This window comes from Tachysurus vachellii, chromosome 11 (assembly GCF_030014155.1).
Source record: "Tachysurus vachellii isolate PV-2020 chromosome 11, HZAU_Pvac_v1, whole genome shotgun sequence".
In the NCBI taxonomy this organism is placed as follows: Eukaryota; Metazoa; Chordata; class Actinopteri; order Siluriformes; family Bagridae; genus Tachysurus; species Tachysurus vachellii.
The window spans coordinates 16990552-17011274 of record NC_083470.1 but is presented as its reverse complement, the minus strand read 5'-3'; the positions used below and the strand labels follow the sequence as shown (position 1 = coordinate 17011274).

Here is a 20723-nt window from a genome sequence, read left to right as displayed (position 1 = left end):
AAATGCTGTAATATTTATAGGAAATTAACTACATAATAAAAAAAAGATATATTTCACTATGATCAAGTACTAGTACAACAGTGTATGAGGGCCACTACTAAAGCAAATTTTAGAAATACTTTTTAGAACGTTGTGGCATCAAATATTAACTCCATTAATACAACCAAGTTTCCCGTTAGACCTCCTAACTACAAGACATAACTTTGACTGCTATTAACAAGTGTGCTGACTAATTACAATAAGCGTTCACAATACAACCTTCAGAAAAAAATGTCAATAATTAGTCGCCAACAGATAATTGTGTTAAGAATATACAGGACTGCCATCTATACCACCTTACGATGCACAATAAGTCTGCCAGAGCCAGGAGGTTATAATAATTAAGCAAACGGTCTGCAAAAAAAAAAATGGGCATGTATCCAATCGATCGCTCGCGCAATCTAACAATGCACACCATGTATTCCAGCAGTGTTTTCGGACTTTTCTTTTGAGGTTAATTTAGAGCAACACTGAACTGACGTGGTGTAAATAAAGCGAATGCTTTACCGACTTGTACCATCGATGGATCAGCAGAGGTAAATGCTCGCTTTTGCCTGGTTGCATCTTGTTACAAAATACAACAAATTAGTGCTTTCTTTAAGAACAGAAACACTGGCAATGTAGCGCTAGGTTGTGCAGCGTGACCGATACACAGCTGCACCCAAAAGAAAGCTCAGAGAAAGAAAAAAAACGAGAAAAGACGAGCTGTAAAGATGGCGGTGTGTTAATGCTTGGTGGCTCAGGGGTGAATTTTTCTCGAGACGCACGAGTGTAATGTTTCCCTTTAGTTCAACATGTGCACAATCTTACCTGTTTTCTCCTTGATCTCGCAGAGTACACTGAAGAGGGCAGGCTTCATTCTGTGGCAGTTCAGGCCATGCTTTCTGTTTTAGCGTTGAAAAAGATACAAGATTTATATTTGGTCAGTTGTAATAAATTATTATGTGCTGCATATATTTTAAATGATTTAGATTTTAAGGTGCGATCATTCTGACCTGAATCTAAAGCTATGAGATTGGATGATGCCGCGGATCTTTTGCATACATTCTTTAAACGAAATTTAATGTCATTTTAACAATAACAGGCTAATGCATAAACATCTATGAAACGTGTCTCTCTCTCTCTCACTCTCTCTCTCTCTCTCTATATATATATATATATATATATATATATATATATATATATATATATATATATATATATACGTATATACGTATATATATATATATATATATGAAAGAGAGTGTAACCGAATGTACATATTGTCTGCTAGTTACTGTTTAAAAGTCATTTGTAATATAATTATTGTCGAAGGTATTTGTGTAGCATTCTTTGAAGATGTTTAGGAAAGCACAGTACAAATTAGCATATAAATCCAAAGTGAATTGTCAGTTTAAGTGATTCCGTGTATTTAGAATGTTAAATAAAGTTTTTTTTTGTGCGACAGTCTAACTTGTAGTCAAAGTCAATGTAAAAATGCCAATGGAACTGAAGTGATTTGAATGAACTGAATTTAAAATAAATGCACCAACTTTGCCTGCGCCTCGTCCAGACTTTGGTCTGTTATGGTCATGATTTGATGGAGAATGTCGCCGATGTCTTGCTTCCTCCCGTCCCCTTCGGAGCCATCGTGTCCATGTGGAGGCGGAACTGCCATGCCCCCCTGCACCGTGTGGCCAGCCAGAGTCACACCGCTGAGAGTCTGCATGATTCGGGCTTGTTCGTCCATCAGATCGCCGGAACACAATCAATTGGCTTCTGAGAAGGGAATGAGCACATGCAAAAAAAAAAAAAAAAAAAAAAAAAAAAAAAAAAAAAAAAAAAACCACAACTTGACTACAGCGTGAGCAGCGTTTTATGGGCTCCGAAATATGGGCTCCGAAATGTGAAACAATTTCGCGTGAAGGTAAACGGCATGAATTGCCGCCAGCGATGCAGTAGAATTGCTAGTCCAGTGAGGTCCTGCAAAAAAAATAAAAAAAAAAAAAAAAAAAAAACAATCCCGCGATGAATAGTTCCCTTAGGTAAAAGTCAATGGTGGTATTTCGGCGTTATTGTTTAAACTTCAGGATTCGGGTGACAGCGGTAGATCGTGGAATACAGTCAGAACAGTGCAAGCCAAATTGACTTTGTCATTTCTCTTTGAAGCCCCTTGGAGTTTACTTAAATTTTAGCAGTCTACTTCACTGATTTTTTAAAATGTAAAACTTCTTAAAAACATGCTCGTGTGTGTTTGTGAGTGAGAGAGAGAGAGAAACAAAAAAAAACAACAATTTTAATCTGACGGTAAGCAAATAGGTTAAATGGTACAAACGAATAAATAAATAATTAAATAAATACATAAATAAAATACCTAAAAATGAGAAAGAATAATCCAAAATGTTTGCCTCTTCAAAAAATTTCTTATAGGGTTAAAATAAGAAAATATATTATTAGTACCGGCACCAATAATTGAAGCCTACAGTGTGGCAAGTTCAAAATTAGTAATCATATTTTAAAAAAAATACAAAGTTTGTCGTTTTTGTGACTATTGTGTAGAAAACGGGAAAACTCCCGGAAAAAACTGCGCAAAAATATTTTGCTCAATTTTATGAGGCAAGCGCTTGGGGTGTGTGCTTAATGTTTGTTGATGGCAGCGGTAGAACGAGACTGACAATGTTTCAATGGCATTCTCTAAGTGTGGATGGCTCATAGCTTAAGCTGAGCACGAAAATATAAACAAAAAAAATCAACACAAATGCACGCTCCGCCTTCTGGGGAGGGGTTTGGGTTCTTGTCACTTCTGTCCAGAAACAAACAAAACAAAATGCGCGATGTTTCTCTTTATAACAGTAATTATACTCAAGAATATTGAAAAATAACAAAAAACCGAAGTCCCTGCATTGCGCGTGGCGCAGTCGTTCTATCAAGATGCCCTCACAACAAGAATGACAAGAACATTTGCAATAAAATATAGAAAAGACGTACCCGAAGTTTTACACTGGTTGATGCTACACTGATAATGAATTGCTCTAGCTCCCCGTTTCTCTTGACTATAGCAAAGTATGGTCGCTTCTACCAAGCCTTTGCTTGCAGACTAGAGGACATGTTTATAACATTGGTAAGAAAACGCTTTGAACCAATGCTCGTGTTTTCACCGTCTATGTGATGGCCAAAACGTCCAATAAAACCACGCGGGTCCGCCCTTAGTGCCGTGGTGCTATTGCTCTTTGAGATAGCAACTTCTGATTGGCTGTTGCTAGGATGACATGCACGGCATAAGAAGGCGGTTCTGCCCAGAGCTCCTCTGCAGTTGCTATGGTAGCAGACTAGTCTGTGACACGGGCGCGCTCGAGATCTACTGACGGTGTTCCTACTGACGCTTTTTTCTTGCACACTTCATGGTTTTCAGGTTACCCTGATCTGTTTTGTACCGAAACGAAGATGATGTTTGTCGACTTTCTATGCGTTTTGCCGTTTGTCCCATTTCAACTGATTCATGTTTTTACATATATCTGTCTTAAGTAATAAGGCCGAGTACCGTTTGGCATTCACTATTGCAACATATGCAGTGTAACTCCTGCAAATTGCATTCCTGTGGATTTATGTATTGTGTGTGCTTTATGGGTCATTTTAAATTCACACACATTATACTTACATTTAAAGTCTAAGTGTTCTTTTTTCTTATCTAATTATACTTATCAACTACACAAAATGTTCAATATATGAGTGTTTAAAAGAGAGACACTTGGAATAAACAAACAAGCAAACAAAGAATCACAGTTGTGCTATGATCGGGCTGATGATCAAAACTAAGGGGTACAGAAAAACTAAGGCAGTTAAAAAGATACAACTCCAATGCCCTAGCACATATCGACACCACTCTGTGAATGTACATGATGGATCCGAGAATTACTGTTACGGAGAACTAAAGGGCAAAGCACCAGATATGCCAAAACTAAAATAAAAAAAAAAATAAGACCAACGCTTTCAGAGAAATAAGTAATAAAGCTCATAGCCTAACAACCTTTGTATTCAATATTTGATCAGTGGACAGAACATAATGAATAAAGCTCGACAAAAATTTGAAAATCTAAACTATTTCTACATATTTTTAAGATGATGATGATGATGATGGATGATGATGATGACATGATGTCAGTTAATAAGTTCCACAAAGATTTAGGTTTCCTTATTTATCTGCTATTCTGGATTTTGTTTATGTGGCAGTAATAGTTAAAGTATAGTAATTAATATATAATAAGGAACTGTTTTAAAAAATAATAAACTCCACATTTATGGCTTAAAACATGTGACTGGTATTGAATAACATGAATTTAAAATGTATATACATGTATTTATAGTCATGTGAAAAAATTAGGACACCACATGAAAGCCTGTGTTTTTTTATTTTTTTAGAATTAGTATTTTATTTTTATAAAATAGTTAAAACTATTATGGTTATTTGATCTTCATTTTAACAATATTGGAAGATTCAAGAACTTTAACTAAACAAACCAAAGAAAAGACCTTTTTTAATATCTTTAAAATGTAATTTAAAAAATATCCATTGTCTTGAGAGGGAAAAGTAAAGACACCCCCACATTTATTTGTACTAAAAATAAATAAAATTACCTGCAGGTGTATCACATCAGGTACAAATTATTAGAACATTGTTACAGAGCATTGCATTTTTTAAACCTCAGATATTTAGTTTAGTTTGCTCTTAATTGTTGAAATGAGGGGTATCACCGTGGTGCAATCCAAAGAGCTCTCTGAGATCTTCAGATAGCAGATTGTTGATACTTGTAAGTCTGGTAAGGGATATAAAACGATCTTAAAAGAATTTGTAATCAGCCATTCTACTGTCTGGTAAATAATTTGCAAGTAGAGAACATTTAAAATGACTGCCAATGTGGCCAGGACAGGCTATCCAAGCAAATTCACCCCATGAGCAGATTCAAAATGCTTAAAGAAGTCTCCAAAACCCGTAAAATATCATCACGGGACCTAAAGCAAGCTCTTGCTAAAGTTGATGTCAATTTGATTTAATCTACAATCAGAAAGAGACTGCACAACTTTAATTATCATGGGAGGTGTGCAACAAGACTGAGATTTGCAAAAAGAAAAAGAAACAAAGACAGAGACTGGAATAATGTGCTTTGAACAGATGAGTATAAAATGTAATTATTTAGAGACTATAACAGAGGGCATGTTTTGCATAAACTAAATACAGCATTTCAGGAAAAGAACCTCATAACAACTATGAAACATGGTGGTGGATGTGTTATGATTTGGGGATGCTTTGCAGTATGAATTCTACATTTTTTCAGAAAGTGCTTAAGGAAAATGTTAGACCATCTGTTAAAGAAATTGACACTAAAGTGGAACTGGACCTTGCAACATGACAAAAACATACCAGTACATACACCAAGGACTGTCTGAAAAGTAAAAAATGGAGAATTCTGGAATTGTCCAGTCAAAGCCTAGATCTAAATCCAATTGAAATCCAGCGGGGTGATTTAAAATGTACTGGGCATGCAAGAAACCCCTCAAACACACAAAAAAAAATTTCTGCATTGAAGGTTGGGCGAAAACTTCTTCCAGTTGATGTCAGACACTGGTAGATGGCGACAAGAAATATCTCATTGCTATTTATTGCATAGGGTGTCTTAACTTTTTTTCAGTTGAAATATTTGTATTGTTGATTTCTTTTGTTGTTGTTTACAAGCAATGACATCGCTTTCATTTAAAGAAACAAATTGAAACGAGATCAGAAATTGACATGTTGACATTCCTTAATAAAAAACTTAATATTTAATGAGGTGTTCTAATTTTTTCACATGACTGTACACAAATTAATCAACTGTAAATCTTTGTAGAACAGCATATGGCAGATCATAACTTACATCAGATATACAAAGTGTACTGGTATAAATTTTCTAATGTGCTTGCTTTAACTCGTGTCGCATAGTATTTAAAACATAGCACCATACAGTAAATATAAAATTTCACCCCTTTGTTAAAAATGTTTTGGGGAACAATTTTTAATGGGCATGTGACTGTGCTCAGAATTAACCAATCATTTTGAAATAATATTGGATTAATGCATTAGACAGTGTTTTCCACAACCAAGAATTTCTTTACGGTTCAACACTTTTGGGTGGGTGTGTGTGTGTGTGTGTGTGACAGAGAGAAAGAGAACCTTGATGCCCTTGATAAAGAGGAGAGAACATCACTGTCATAGCCTAATATGCCACAAGGTTGTGCTGAGTTCCTTCAAAACAGCATCTTCTTGCCATTTTGGAATGGTTGTACTCAGGTTAAGACAAGAGGGAAAGAGCCAAAGGTTGTGAATGTGGTCATATAGGACATTGTGGAATTACACTATTCATCACATACACAGGAGTCATTTGCAATGGTCTTTTAAAATTTCTTTAGCTACCTAAATTCATTTTTGTAGGTGGAAGGTGGAAGCACAAAAAGATTTCTGAATGTAATAAAAATTTAATGTCAGTTGGTTGCACAAATTAAATGTCTACATGTTTTTTATTAGTTACACTTAATTAGTTATAATTAGATTAATTATTCATTTTAATTAAGTTTATTTTTAAGTAATACCAACTATATCACCATGTTCTATCAATATGAATAAAATATAAATAGATATAAATTCACAAAAAACTGTAATGGTTTTTAACTTATGACTTAATTGAGTTGCAAGGAACAAATTAAGTGACAATTTTTTTAACACAATGAATAACAATTTTTAGATATATTGTGCACTTTGTTGTTTTTAACTTTGATGTTTTTATCTCCCAGCATATTTATCCCTATTAAGGTATAAAAGGGAACTATCCATTGTTTTGCTTAATGGAGAACATTAACTCCAATGATCCTAAACATATGTTTACACACTTGTGCTCAAAAGTCTGCAAGAAATTGTTAATCATTGCAATTTATTTAGAAAATATGACTGACAATGCAAAAGATTTTTCCTTATATAAGGATAGTGGTCATGTGAAGTAATTTATTATCACATAGTTGTTTGACTCATTTTTAAAAACTAATGATAACTGAACGATCAAGCAACCCTGATTAAAAATGTACATATCCCTGAATGTTTGGCCACATTATTACTTTGTACATTGTTCCACATTAATAATTGCTATTAAAGGGAAGTTTCCATGCCTGTGACTCATTGTAATTGTAATTAGTGTATGTGCATAGTCTGTGAGTTTCTCAGCTCATGAGGTGATGCACTGACGTGGCTGGATACTACACCATGGGAAAGACAAAAGAACTGCCAACGGACCTGCGTAATAAGGTAGTTGATCTTTATAAAGCAGGAAAGTGATATCAAAAGATCTCCACATTTGAAAATGTTAGTCAGTATTGTTCAATCTCTGAAAAAAGTGGTGGAAAATAAGAGGGTCTGTTAATACTAAACCCCAGTCAGGTAGACCCAGAAAGATTTCACCCACTACTGCCAGAACAATTGTTTGGGATGTATAGTAAAACCCACAAACAACTTAGAGAGAAATATAGGCTCCTCTGGAAAAAAAAAGTGTTGTTGTTGTTTCAAGTAGCACAATAAAGAGGTATTTAAACACCAAATTTTGTTGGGGCTGAAACCTGGTACCTCTTGCAAGTGGGCGTAAGGCTGAAACCTGAGTCGGGACCATTCACCCCAACAGACCGCAGAGGCACATTAAAACAAGGTAAACAGACACCTGTTATACTCAAAGTCTGTGCTTAGAAAATTTCCGTGGTCTGTGGGAAGGGTGGCCCCAGGGAGGGTGCAGCTTTTGACTTTGTGCAAAGAATCCTGGGGAGGGTGGTAAAACTGGATGAGTGATTAGCAAAGTACATGAAATAGGATATGTATGCTAGAAGGAGAATGTGTGTATCTCACAGATACCGCTATTTGTAAGTGGAAGTCACATGACCAGATTTAAAGCTATCCTGAATAGATCTGTACAGGCATGTGGTTTTGAGAAAATTCCTCTGGATCCCGCTGATGAGTGGGTTGGAAATCCCCACAAGATCCAGGACTGCACAGGCAGGTGAAAAGTGAGAAATAGTAAAAGAGATTTTTTGTGTGTCCCTAGATACTGTACCACCGTTTCTGTGGACAGGTCTGCATGGTAGGTAAGGGGGCCCCATAAGTGACTTAATGGTATTGTGTGATGGTATGATGCACTTAACTTGCTGAGTTTATGTTGGAGTGATTGATGTGTAAATAGTCGTTCTTAAACAAAGGAAAGAGGAATAGGAAAAAGGGATAAATGGTAGACAAAGCTGTTGTGGTTATAGAAGTATTTATCATCCTCTGAATAATACAAGTAGAAATTGAGGCAGAAATCCAATTGATTGTTGTTTGGTTGCTAAAGTGGTTGATGGCGTGAGTGCGGTTGAGTGGCTAAAGAGGAAGCAGATTTGTCGCCGTAGAAACAACAGGTGGCAATCTGAAAAGGAAATTGTCGCAAAGTTGTGGCCATTGTTTAAGTTTAAAGGACTTGAAGCATTGTGTTGTGAGTTTCCATTTGAAGGTTAGTGTGAGAAAATAAGAAAGGTGTGGACATCTAAAGTACTAAGTCCGATATTGCGATATCTATTAAAAAATCCTGGAGCTTGCCAGGTTGTGCTGCCACTGTCTGAAATAGTAAGTGAAAATTAAAAAACTATAAACCTAACATTTACTAAACCAACACAACCTAACTACTGCTCAAGACTAACAACCTTGGTGACAGTAGAGCCAAGAGTGGTGAATTGGGAAAGAGGGCTGGCTATAGCCATATTGGTTGACAAAGTGAATGTGTTAAAAGGCCAAGTGGGACAAAACCTTGTGAGATCTTATTTAACAGTGAAGCAGATAAATGTTCAGCTGAAGTGGTCCCCTGCAAGCAAGAACCCAGGTCTAAAATATTATAAGGTAAGTGAAGCACAAGGTGACAACACGGATAAAAAAGGCTCTTCTACTCCTGTAAGCATTGCAGTTGCCAAACACAGAGACAGTGAAGACAGAATTTAAAAGTGTATAAAAAATGGCATGACCGGATGAAAGGAGAATTGCAGTGGCCCAAAGATGGCACGTTTAATTAAAAGTTGTGTAATAAAATGAAAGCCAGAGTAGAATGTTTGGCAGAAAGTAAAAAATGAGAAATTTGAAAAGACTAAAGAGAAACTGAGAATTTTAGGATAGTTTAAGGAGGAAGGCCAGGTGAGGCTAGAGGAAGAAGCTAGAAAGAATAGGGAAATAGAAAAGAAGGAACAAGCAAGTAGGGAACAAATAAGCAAAGAGCAGGAACTGAAGGGACAGGAAGGGACAGCCCCACCATTGAAGAGGGGTTACCAAGGCATACAGTACGGTGAAAAGTACACCAACCCCACTGTAAAGCATGGTGCTTAAGTTTTGGGGCTGAGTGAGCTCCAGTGGCACAGGGAAATTAGTAAAAATTGATGGCAAGATGAATGCAGCTTTTTTCAGAATATACTGGCAGATAATTCTACAGCATGAAAGCTATGCACAGGACACTCTTGGATGTTTCAACATGACAATGATCCAAAGCTCACGACAAGGTTGCCCCTCCAATGGGTACAGCAGAAAAAGGTGAAGGTTCTGGAGTGGCCATCACAGTCTCCTGACCTAATTATCATTGAACGACTTTGGGGAGATCTTAAACGTGCAGTTTGTCTAAGACAAAAAATGTAGAGGAACTGGCAGCATTTTGCCAAGCGGAATGGGCAATTATATTATCTATACTTTTTTTTTTTTACAAAAGACTGCATGCCATTGTTGATGCTTGAGGGGGCAATACACAATGTTAAAATCTAAACTTTGTTTGATGATTGTGCCATTCTGTCATGCCTTTCATCAATTCAAGTCAAGTCAAGAAGCTTTTATTGTCATTTCAATATATATATATATATATATATATATATATATATATATATATATATATATGGCCTAATGGTAACCCTAAGGTTGTGGGTTTGAGTCTCGGGCCGGCAATACCACGACTGAGGTGACCTTGAGCAAGGCACCAACTGTTCCCCAGGTGCCGCAGCATAAATGGCTGCCCACTGCTCCGGGTGTGTGTTCACGGTGTGTGTGTTCACTGCTGCATGTGTGCACTTTGGATGGGTTAAATGTAGAGAACGAATTCTGAGTATCGGTCACCATACTTAGCTGTATGTCCCATCACTTTCACTTTCACTAATATAACTGTTGCAGTACACAGTGAAATGAGACAGCGTTTCTTCAGGACCATGGTGCTACATGAATGCAAAGACAGAGCTAAGGACTAGTGAGTAATCTTAGCCACATAAAGTGCAACTGTGCAACCTGGTGCAAACAGTGCAGGACAAGACAAACAAGACAGACATGACAGTGCAGGACAAAAGACAGTGCAGACAAAAAATTACAAAACAATACAAAAAAGGCAATATACAAAAGACAATAAACAGAAACAGTGCCGACCAGTGTAAATACTGTATGTTCAACAATATTGCATGCAGTAATACTAGAATGAACACAGTGTCATAGCAGAAGGTCCCTGAGATAATGTAAAGTATTGTGCAGAACAGCAAATGACAGTATATGCAAACATATATGCAAACAGTAAAAAAGTGTGCAAAAACAGCATGTAAACAGGTTGATGGATGTAAACAACATGTAAACAGGTTGATGGAAAACAGCTTGTAAACAGGCTGATGGATGTATATTGGAAGTGTGTGTATATGGTGTAGGTCTGTCCATACAGTTGATGTGCGTGTGTATGTTGTGCTCAGAACAGTTTAGTTTCAATTATTAACGAGTCTGATGGCTTGTGGGAAGAAACTGTTACACAAAAAAGAGTTACACAAAAAAGAGAGTGGACAAAAGAGTCTTGTGGTTGACCATATCAAACGCTGCTGAAAGGTAATGGAGGATAAGGACGGATGACAGTTTGGTTGATCTAGCAACATGTAGTTTCTCAGAGACATCAAAAAGGGCTGTCTCTGTGGAATGAGCTGCTTTAAAGCCAGACTGGTTGGGATCTTGGAGGTTGTTCTGTGAGAGACAGACAGACAGTTAATTATAGACAATGCGTTCAAGACTTTTTGAAAGAAACGAGAGAAGTGATACCGGTCTGTAGTTACTGATGTCTGATGGATCCAGAGCATGTTTCTTTAGGATGGGAATAACCCTTGCTCTCTTGAAAGTAGTTGGTACCTGACTAGATGCATATTGATGATAGTGGTAAAGAAGGGCAGAAGGTCTTGCGAGATGGTCTGGAGCATAGTGGAAGTGGAGCATAGTGGAAGTTGACTAATAAACAACTCTAGGTAGACCTTGATAAGGGTAATTATCCTGAGCAGGGGACAACCAGGCGTTGTCCATCTAGCCAATGGTAGATGATGTTTTCTTTTTCTTATATTCTGTGTCTGAATCATGTTTATAAAAGCTGAGTGTAACAAATTGTGGGCGACAGTAGGCCTGAAGGTTGACTGGACAACCCACCATCCTGGGGTGGGCAGTAGGGGGAACATTCCTGAACAGGATGCTCCCAGCATCCCCGGCCCTCAGGCATCAGGAATCCTTCTCAGGATTGTTGATATTTTTCCACAATTTTGGTTCTTAAGTCCTCAGACAGTTCTCTTCTCTTTCTGTTCTCCTTGCTTATTGTGGCACACTCAGACACACAATGTAAAGACTGAGTCAACTTCTTTCCTTTTTATCTGCTTTCAGGTGTGTAATATCTTGAGAGAGACAGATCTGGACAAGAGGAAATTTAATCAGGAGGAAACAGCAGCAATAATACACACGCATTTCACAGGATCACAGGTGGATTATATCTACTATTAACATCTTCAATCCCCCCCCCCCCCAAAGTTTACAATATTTCTTCATTAATCACAATAAATTTCATTCACCAATCATGTTACAATATAATTCACTTTTTTTTACTTCAGTTCTTAATCTGAGGAGCAAGGCACCGAATCCCCCCAACTGCTCCCCGGGCACCACAGCATAAATGGCTGCCCACTGCTCCGGGTGTGTGTTCATGGTGTGTGTGTTCACTGCTGTGTGTGTGTGCACTTTGGATGGGTTAAATGCAGAGAACAAATTCTGAGTATGGGTCACCATACTTAGCCGTATGTCACGCCACTTTTAAATGACCAGGCAATTTCCTGTTTCTCTGTGAACATCTCACAACAGGGCTAAAGGATTTTGTCAGTGTTTCCGTGATTGGTTATCTCACCAGACTGAGCAGAATCCCCAATTAATTCAAGGGGATTAGTCTAACTAGAAATGTCCTCAGTCTCTGTCCCATCAGTCTCTTTAGCCACTACAGGAGCTGAGTTATCAGAGAAGTCCAAATGAGGATATTTACAGCCCATATCCTCCTCTGAAAGGTTCACAAGCAATTTCTGTCGGGCATGAATTTGATCCACATGTCTTCGGACCACTCTCCCATCCCCCAGCATCACTTTATAAGAAAGTGGTCCAGTCACAGTCTCAATATGCCCCAGAATCCATTTCGGTCCATAAGTAAAATTCTGTACTGGATCTCCAACACCAAAGCTATGTTCATGGGCCTTTTTGTTATGATGGACCTTTTGCTTTTGTTGTTGTTCCTGAATCTTCCCCGTTAAATTAGGATGTATGAATTTCAAAGAACATCGCAATTTCCATCCATGCAACAGTTCAGCTGGAGAAAGTCCTGTGGTAGTCTAGGAGTAATCCTGTAACTGAATAACACTCAAGCCATTTTAATTGCCATTGTTCCTTCAACACATTTTTTTAAACATGCCTTTAATAATTTGTACAGCCCATTCTACTAACCCATTACTGGAAGCATGATAGGGTGCAGAAGTAACATGTCATACTCCATTTTTTTTGAGGAACTCTTTGAATTCCACACTCACAAAACAGGTGGCATTATCTGATCACTTCAGGTAGCCCATGGTTACTGAAGCTAGTACGCAAACATTCAATGTTGACAGCAGATGTAGTGGAGTTCACTGGATACACATCTATCCATTTTGAATGTGCATCAATCAAGACCAAGAACATTTTTCCCATAAATGGTCCTGCATAATCCACATGCAATCTTTGCCATGGTTTTTCTGGCCAATTCCAAGGATGCAGTGGGGCTACAGCGGGAACGTTTCTATGTTCTTGACAGATACAAGAGGTTTTAACTAACCTTTCCACATCCTGGTCAAACTTAGGCCACCACACATAACTTCGGGCTAACACTTTCATCCTAGCCACTCCGGAGTGACACTTATGCAGCTGTTTCTGGACTTCTGATCTACCCACACTGGGAATGATTATGTGAGGCTCCCAAAGCACACAACCATCCTGTACACTTAATTCATCTGTTCTTGATGTGAATGGGTCAAACTCTGCTCCTATTAATTCCTGCAGAAATCCTTGTTGCACCATTTCTCTTACTCTGGATAATACCGGATCTTTTTGTTTCCAACTTCTCACCTGTTCTCTGTAATCAAGGTTATGTCTGCATTCTCCAGCATTAGTATTCTTTCCTCCTGTTCAGGGACAGATACTGTTGGCAAAGATGGCAAACTGACTTAGAGCATCTGCATTAGCATGATCTTTGCTAGGTTTGTAGATTATGTTGTATTTAAATGCTCTTTATGTCACAGCCCATCGCTAAATACTAGGAGATGACATTTGGGGAACAGATTTTAACTCGTTATACAAAGACAACAAGGGTTTATGATCTGTAACGATGGCAAACTTCCAACCATACAAATACTTATGAAAGTGTTGTAAGCCGAACATTACAGCCAATCCTTCCTTGTCCAACTGCGAATAATTCCGCTCAGCGTCATTCAATGTCCATGACATAAATCCAATGCGTCTTTCACTACCATCTGGCATCTTATGCGAAAGAACTGCACCTAAGCCATAAGGAGAAGCATCACATGATAAAATCATATACTTCTGGGGGTCATAATAGACCAGAGCTTGTACTGATTGGATCAATTTTTAGACTGAACAAAGGCAACTTCTTGTTTGCTACCCCAGTGCCATTTTGCATCTTTCCGTAGCATCTTGTGCACTGGGGCTAAAACAGTAGACAAGTTGGGCAAAAATTTGTTATAGTAGTTTAACAATCCCAAATAGGCCTTCAACTCAGTCACAGTCTTTGGCGAGGGAGCGTTCTGAATAGCTGTCACTTTTTCGGGTACTGGGTGTAGGCCAGTCTCATCTACTTTATGACCCAAGAACATTACCTCTTTTTCCATGAAAGTACATTAACTCCGTTTCAAACGCAGTCTTGCTTCCTGCAGCCTTCACAATACCCTGGCCAGTGTTTGGAGATGCTCGCCCTCATTGCGCCCGATTGACTTCCCTCCTGACAATGTTGCAAACTTTGAAACTCGATTTACTGTTAGCTTGTAATCACCACACAGTTGTACTGTGTTATCAGGCTTTAAAACTGGCACTACAGGTGCAGCCCATTCAGAATGTTTAACAGGTTCTATGATGTTTTCTCTTAACAGGCGTTCTATTTCAACTTCTACCTTTGCTTTCATTGCACAAGGAACTGGTCTGGCTTTGAAAAATCTGGGGATGGCTTCTTTATCCACATAAATCTTTGCTGGTGGACCTTTCCATTCACCCAACTCCTCTTTGAACAATTCTGTATGTTTGCTAAGTACATCAGGCAAGGTTAAATTTTCAACCCCTTGAATCTTGTGTATAGCCTCCCATTTCATGCCCATCTCCTTGATCCACCCTCTGCCCAATAAATTAGGTCCTGTTCCAGGCACTACCACTACTGGCAATTCCTTCACTGTTCCCTTGTGTCTGACGACCACTTGCGCAGAACCCAACACTGGTAGGGTTTGACCAATATAAGTTTTTAACTTCAAAGAACAGGTCTTTAATTCTGGATTTTTATGTTCTTCCCATAAATTGGAAAAATTTGACCCATTCATTACAGTCACGCCACAGCCGGTATCCACTTCAAAAGGTATGTTTGAATCATTTACAGCCAAGGTGATAGTCAGAGGAGCAATCTTAGGAATCTCTGTCTCTTTCAAACTGTACACTGTAAAAATACCTTCTTCATCAGATTCACTTTTATCATCTCTGCTGACATAATGTGATCTCTGTGCTCTTCTGGCTGCAACTTGCTTGCGTCTTTCTCCACCTTGAAAGGTTGTTTCTTTGATGGAAATTTTTGATCTACATACTTTCATTATATGTCCTTGTTTCCCATATTTGTGATATTTCTCTGAAATAAATCCACACTCATTGGCCAAATGTTGCAAATTCCCACATCAGTAACATGCTCTACCTTGACTATCTTGCTTTATTGACGTTTTATGCACTCTCAATGAAATGGATGTTTCTGAACATTGAGCTTGCAAATCCTTTATATCTTTATTGGCTGTTTCCAATGCTTGAGCTATTTTCAACGCCTTCTCAAACGTTAACTCTGATTCTGCCAGCAGTCTACATTGAATACGGTCATCATTTATTCCACATACCAGTCTGTCCCGCAGCATTTCTGTTAATTTTTTTTAACATAATTTTTCATAATTACAATCATGAGCCAATTTCCTTAATACTGCCACATACTCAAGGACAACCCTCATCTCTTGATCTTGAATTGAAATTAAACAATTGTACAATCTCACTGGGTTTTGGATTGAAATGCTCTTTCAGTAAATCCACTAATTCTCCAAAACTCTTTGTTCCTGGTTTAACTGGACTCAATAAATTCCTCAGTAGACTGTATATTTGATTTCCTACAGTGCTCAACAGTAGAGCTTTATGCTTGGTTGCATCTGTAATCTCATTTGCCTCAAAGAAATGTTGCAAGATTTCACAATATTCTTCCCAAGACTGCGATTGACTATCAAATGGTGTGACTGTTCCTACCATGTTGGCCATCTTCTTTTCCAAAGCTCCTACTTGTACAGATTCAGCTTTTTTTCACCCTTTCAAAACTTAATTTTCCTTGCTTTCATCCTCGTCGTTAAAATGTAACAACTTGAGAGAGACAGATCTGGTCAAGAGAAAATTTACTCAGGAGGAACCAGCAGCAAAGATTACACACACATTTCACAGGATCACAGGTGGATTATCACAGGTGTATTACAATTAGCATCTTCTTCTTTGCTGTATTTCAACCAGGTCAAACGGTAATAGATTGCCCCTACAGGTCAATCAACCATAGCTCAGTCAATAACATCTTGTGATTTTTATATTGCCCACACCTGTTACTTGCCCCATGTGAGTTTAAAGGAGCATCACATGCTTGAAACAAACTTATTTATCCACAATTTTTAAAGGGTAGCAACAATTCTGTCCAGCCAATTTTTGGAGTTTTGTGTGAAATTATGTCAAATTTGCTTTTTTCCTCCATTTTTTTTGGTGTTGTTTCAATACACACAAAGGAAATAAACATGTGTAAATGCAATAATTTTCAATAATTTTTGCAATAATTTTCTGGAAACATTTCCAACACTTTTGGCCATGACTGTATTTTTTTTTCTCCCTGCACTAGACAGACAGGACAGACAATTGACTCAAACATAAACAGAGCGCTTCCTGGAGACAAAGAAGCTGGAGTAATGTGATGCAGATGCCCTTATATGGACTTTTGCAGTGTCGAGTTTCCGCAAAAGGGAACCTTCATTTAAAAACTTCATGTTGTGTTTACTTGTGTTATCTTTGATTAATAATTAAATTTGTTTTACAATCTGAAACATTAAAGTCTAACAAACATGCAAAAAAAAAATAAAATCAGGAAGGGGCCAACACATTTTCACACCACTGTACTTTCATCACATACTTCAATCTGGTGCCACTTCTTCCCTTGGTAAGCAACCCAAATGCACCCAGCCCTCCAAATATTGTAAAAGAAAACCAGCGTGAAGTTGGCCCCCCACCCAATGCAAAACGTCAGCAAAATAGTCTTGTTCGTTTGTGCTCTGTTTGTGCTGGTTTGTGCTGCAAAAATTTTCTTTTGTGCTGCTTTGGTTTTTTAGATATTAAAAGAATAATAATAGTAAAATCTAGGTCACTCAGCCCCCTACCTGCTCCAAATTTACCCAAAATAGTCTCATTCGTTTGTGCTTCGTTTGTGCTGCTAAAAGTTTAGGTTGTGCTGTTTTTGTTTTTATAATATTAAACACTGAATTATTTGCCGATGACATCATCAGCCCCCCACATGCACCAAATTTACCCAAAATAGTCTCATTTGTTTGTGTTTCGTTTGTGCTGGTTTGTGCTGCTAAAAGTTTCATTTGTGCTGTTTTGGTTTATTAAATATTAAACACTGACTTATTGGCCGATGACATCATCAGCCCCCCTCACATGCACCAAATTCAACAAAAAATAGTTTTGTTTGTTTGTGCTTCGTTTGTGCTGGTTTGTGCTGCTAAAAGTTTAGTTTCTGCTGTTTTTTAAATATTAAACATTTTATTAGCTGGTCATTCTAAGGTCACTCAGCCCCCCCTCCTGCTCCAAATTCAACAAAAATGGTCTCGGTCGTTTGTGCTCCGTTTGTGATGGTTTGTGCCGGTGTTTTAATATTGAACATTATAGGTGGGTTATAAATGCTGGTATTATAATACTAATAGAGTAAAATAGATCATTTAGCTAGTCACAAATTTATGATTCATGAGCAGTGACTATTTTATTTCGGGTTTGTCATTTGTTCAATCTCTTACCAACATATTTCATGTTAGTAAAGATGTTTTAATAGAACAACTCAACTGTCAAGAACATTAAACAATTCAATAAACAATTAACTTTACTTCCCTGGTCTCTCCTGACTTTTTATTTAATTTACAAGGATTATCTACTACACTTCACTGCCACCACTAGGCACAAGTGTTACTATAATACAGTATGTATTCAGACCAATATAGTAATGCATGAAAATAAGTTTAAACTGTACATGACATTTTTGAGTCAGGATTATTTAAGTGTTTTGCTTATCCCAGATGCCCAAGAAACCAACAGTTGACAGGGATTCCATTTTCACTGTCTTGTGTTCAGCAAAAGATGCCATAGTCCAAAATGGCAATATAGCTACGCCTAATCAGAGTATCTGGACAGAGCTTAGTAAGCAGCTAGAAAAAAGATCACTGCAAAGGCTCTATACACCTTTGTTAAATTAAACAGACACAACATCTGGACTGCTTTAGGATTTACTCATGAAAGTGATCATGAAACAAGTGGCAGTAGTGATGACGCTGATTTTGAGCCAGGTTCCCTTTCCCCCAGACCAAAAGATTCCTGGACTTTTGATCTTGAATTTCCATTTCAGAAATGGATTGAATTCATGCATGAAACAGTAAAATACAAAAACAAGTTGTCTAAAACACAAAAAAGCAAATACACAATTTTGAAGCCTGGCATCTGGACACATGTGATAAATCATCAAATTTGGCAAGAAGTGAAATGCTCCTGCACATTTGCCTTTAAAAGAGCCAAGGTCTATCCATCAGCCACTGAGAAATACATTGAAATCAGAGGCAACTGTAAGGAGTGTTATGGCCACATTCACATAAAATGTGACAGAGAGCCTGAAATAAACTGCCCAGTGGTGCTCAACTGTTTAATTAAAAACACTGATAGTTCCCTTCACACTGGCTGTTCCAAGCGTGCAATGTCCGGTAACTTGTGTGTGCAGGTTTCCAAAGAACTGTGTGAGGGTAGAATGGAACCCCATGTATGGAGGGCATTGAAGGCAACCTAGCTGGTGGATTTTGGAGATCCTGAGCCAAGTCATCTGCCTAATTTGGCCACCCTGTGCAAAGCAAAGCAAGAGAGAAATGACTTCGAGTTAGGTGACAGGGATCCCATTTTGTCTCTGCAAATGTTAAAATACAGTGAACCTCACAGTGGCAGCATTAAAGACATTGGACTGAACAAATTTTTCTGTCACTATTGGAGTCAAACACAAATGTACATGTACAAATCCTTATCAAAGATGTCTACTAACCCAATTGTGAGTTTTGATGCAACTGGCTCAGTAGTGAGGAAACTGCAAAGACCAATTGGCAAATCTGGCCATATATTTTTGTATCAGGGTGTTCTGGCAGGGGATGAGCACCCAAGTGTCCCAGTGGTGCAAATGCTGTGAGAGAGACACAATGTTAACACAATAACAAATTGGCTAACAGAATGGATACGTGCAGGTGCACCAACTCCAAAAGAGGTTATGAGTGACATTTCTCTGGCTTTGCTCGGAGCCCTGCTCAAGGCTTTTACTCCTCATCCTGATCTAAAGACCTACATCAATGAGTGTTATGGTCTCACTTGGTAAACAGTCAGCAAAAGTGCCACCTTGTTTTGTTCGAGTTGATGTTGCACATTGCATCAAGATGATCTGCCAGTGGGACTGCTTGAAGAAAAAACCGCATCGCATAAAAGATTTCTTTGTGAGGTCAATGGCACAGCTTCTCATGTCACAGTCAATGGAGGATGCAAGAGAGCTACTACGCAATATTACTATTGTGGCTCTCAGTGAAACAGAGGGAAATGACAGCTCTGGAGCCCCCAATATATCAGAAAGATGCAAGAAATACCTGAAAGCTCGAATTGCAGAAGCGTGTGTCATCATTCCAGATATAGAGGGTGAGGACCTGGAAAAAGTGGATCCATGTGAGCAAACACAGACAGACCTACGGCAGTGGGTGACAGACATATGTGAGGAGAGCAGGTCAACTTGCCATAGATAATGGTGCTCATGACAATATGAACTTCCTCCCTGAGATTATTCCAAATATAATCTGGCTGGCAAATTACTTGCCACTCTGGACAGGGGTAATGATCCCTCACTTCCAAAGAACCAGCCTCACAGCAAGTTCTGCCAATGTTGAAGCAATGTTCAAAAACAAACGCGGTCTTTTCAAGCATAAAAACCTGCCTATTCGGGTGGATTGATTTATTGCACAACATCTGTCCTTCATTGAAGGCAACATGCAGATTTGTTCTGCAAAACAAAAAGGTAAGGAAAAAGGTGAAGAGGATGCAGCTTTTGGAACAGTGATCGTCACAGGAGCCAATCCATTACCCACTACAACTTCCAGTGTAGATGGAAAACCAGAAATGGAAGCTTCCTGTCCCGGGAAGTCTGATACTGTCACAAGTGTCCATCCAACAAACGTAGATGCTGTTGAAAACTTGAGAGGACTAGCGTTCCACCCAAAAAGAGGAAGATAATTTCTTACCTGTCTCCTTGACCTGAATGGCTCCATGCAGATCCATCTGTAAGGGGGAAAAGATTGAAAGTGGAACTGTTGAAAAATGGAAATCAAGAATCTCTGTGTTGAACACACATTGATGCTTTTTGTCAATGCTTATATTGTGATTTCTGTGATAGTGTCACATTTGAAAACATTGTTTGCAGTGAAGATTCAAGCAATCTCCTCCAGTTTGTGAAGTCCATCACCACAAAGGGTCTGAATGCACAGGCCTACATAAAGAGGGCAAGAGGGAATTTTCAAAGCGGTCCATTTGAAGTCTGGTGCTCTCCAAATCAGTGCACAGTGCCACATCTCCACTGTCATTGAAAAGTCAATGACAAAACATGCATGTTTCCTTCACAAAACAGTGCTCCTCACAGTACTGTGCTCTCAACACACAAGTCACAAGGGAAATTCCATTTGTTTGTACTTCTGTTGCTGTACTTCAGGCTTCTGGCATGGGTCATCTTCAG

The 20723-nt window shown here is 38.4% G+C and overlaps 1 protein-coding gene across 3 annotated transcripts in view; it reads right to left on the bottom strand.

Moving 5' to 3' along the window:
* Positions 1 to 3140, bottom strand: part of pbx3b (pre-B-cell leukemia homeobox 3b) — a 105921-nt gene extending 102781 nt beyond the window's left edge. For all 3 annotated transcript variants that reach the window (XM_060882068.1, XM_060882070.1, XM_060882071.1), the window contains exons 1-3: positions 3007 to 3140; positions 1572 to 1797; positions 850 to 923 (exon numbers count right to left, since the gene is read on the bottom strand). In XM_060882068.1, coding sequence (XP_060738051.1) covers positions 850 to 923; positions 1572 to 1768 — 271 coding nt within the window. In that variant the 5' untranslated portion in view covers positions 1769 to 1797; positions 3007 to 3140. The remainder of the gene's footprint in view (positions 1 to 849; positions 924 to 1571; positions 1798 to 3006) is intronic.
* Between the last annotated feature and the right edge of the window lie 17583 nt (positions 3141 to 20723).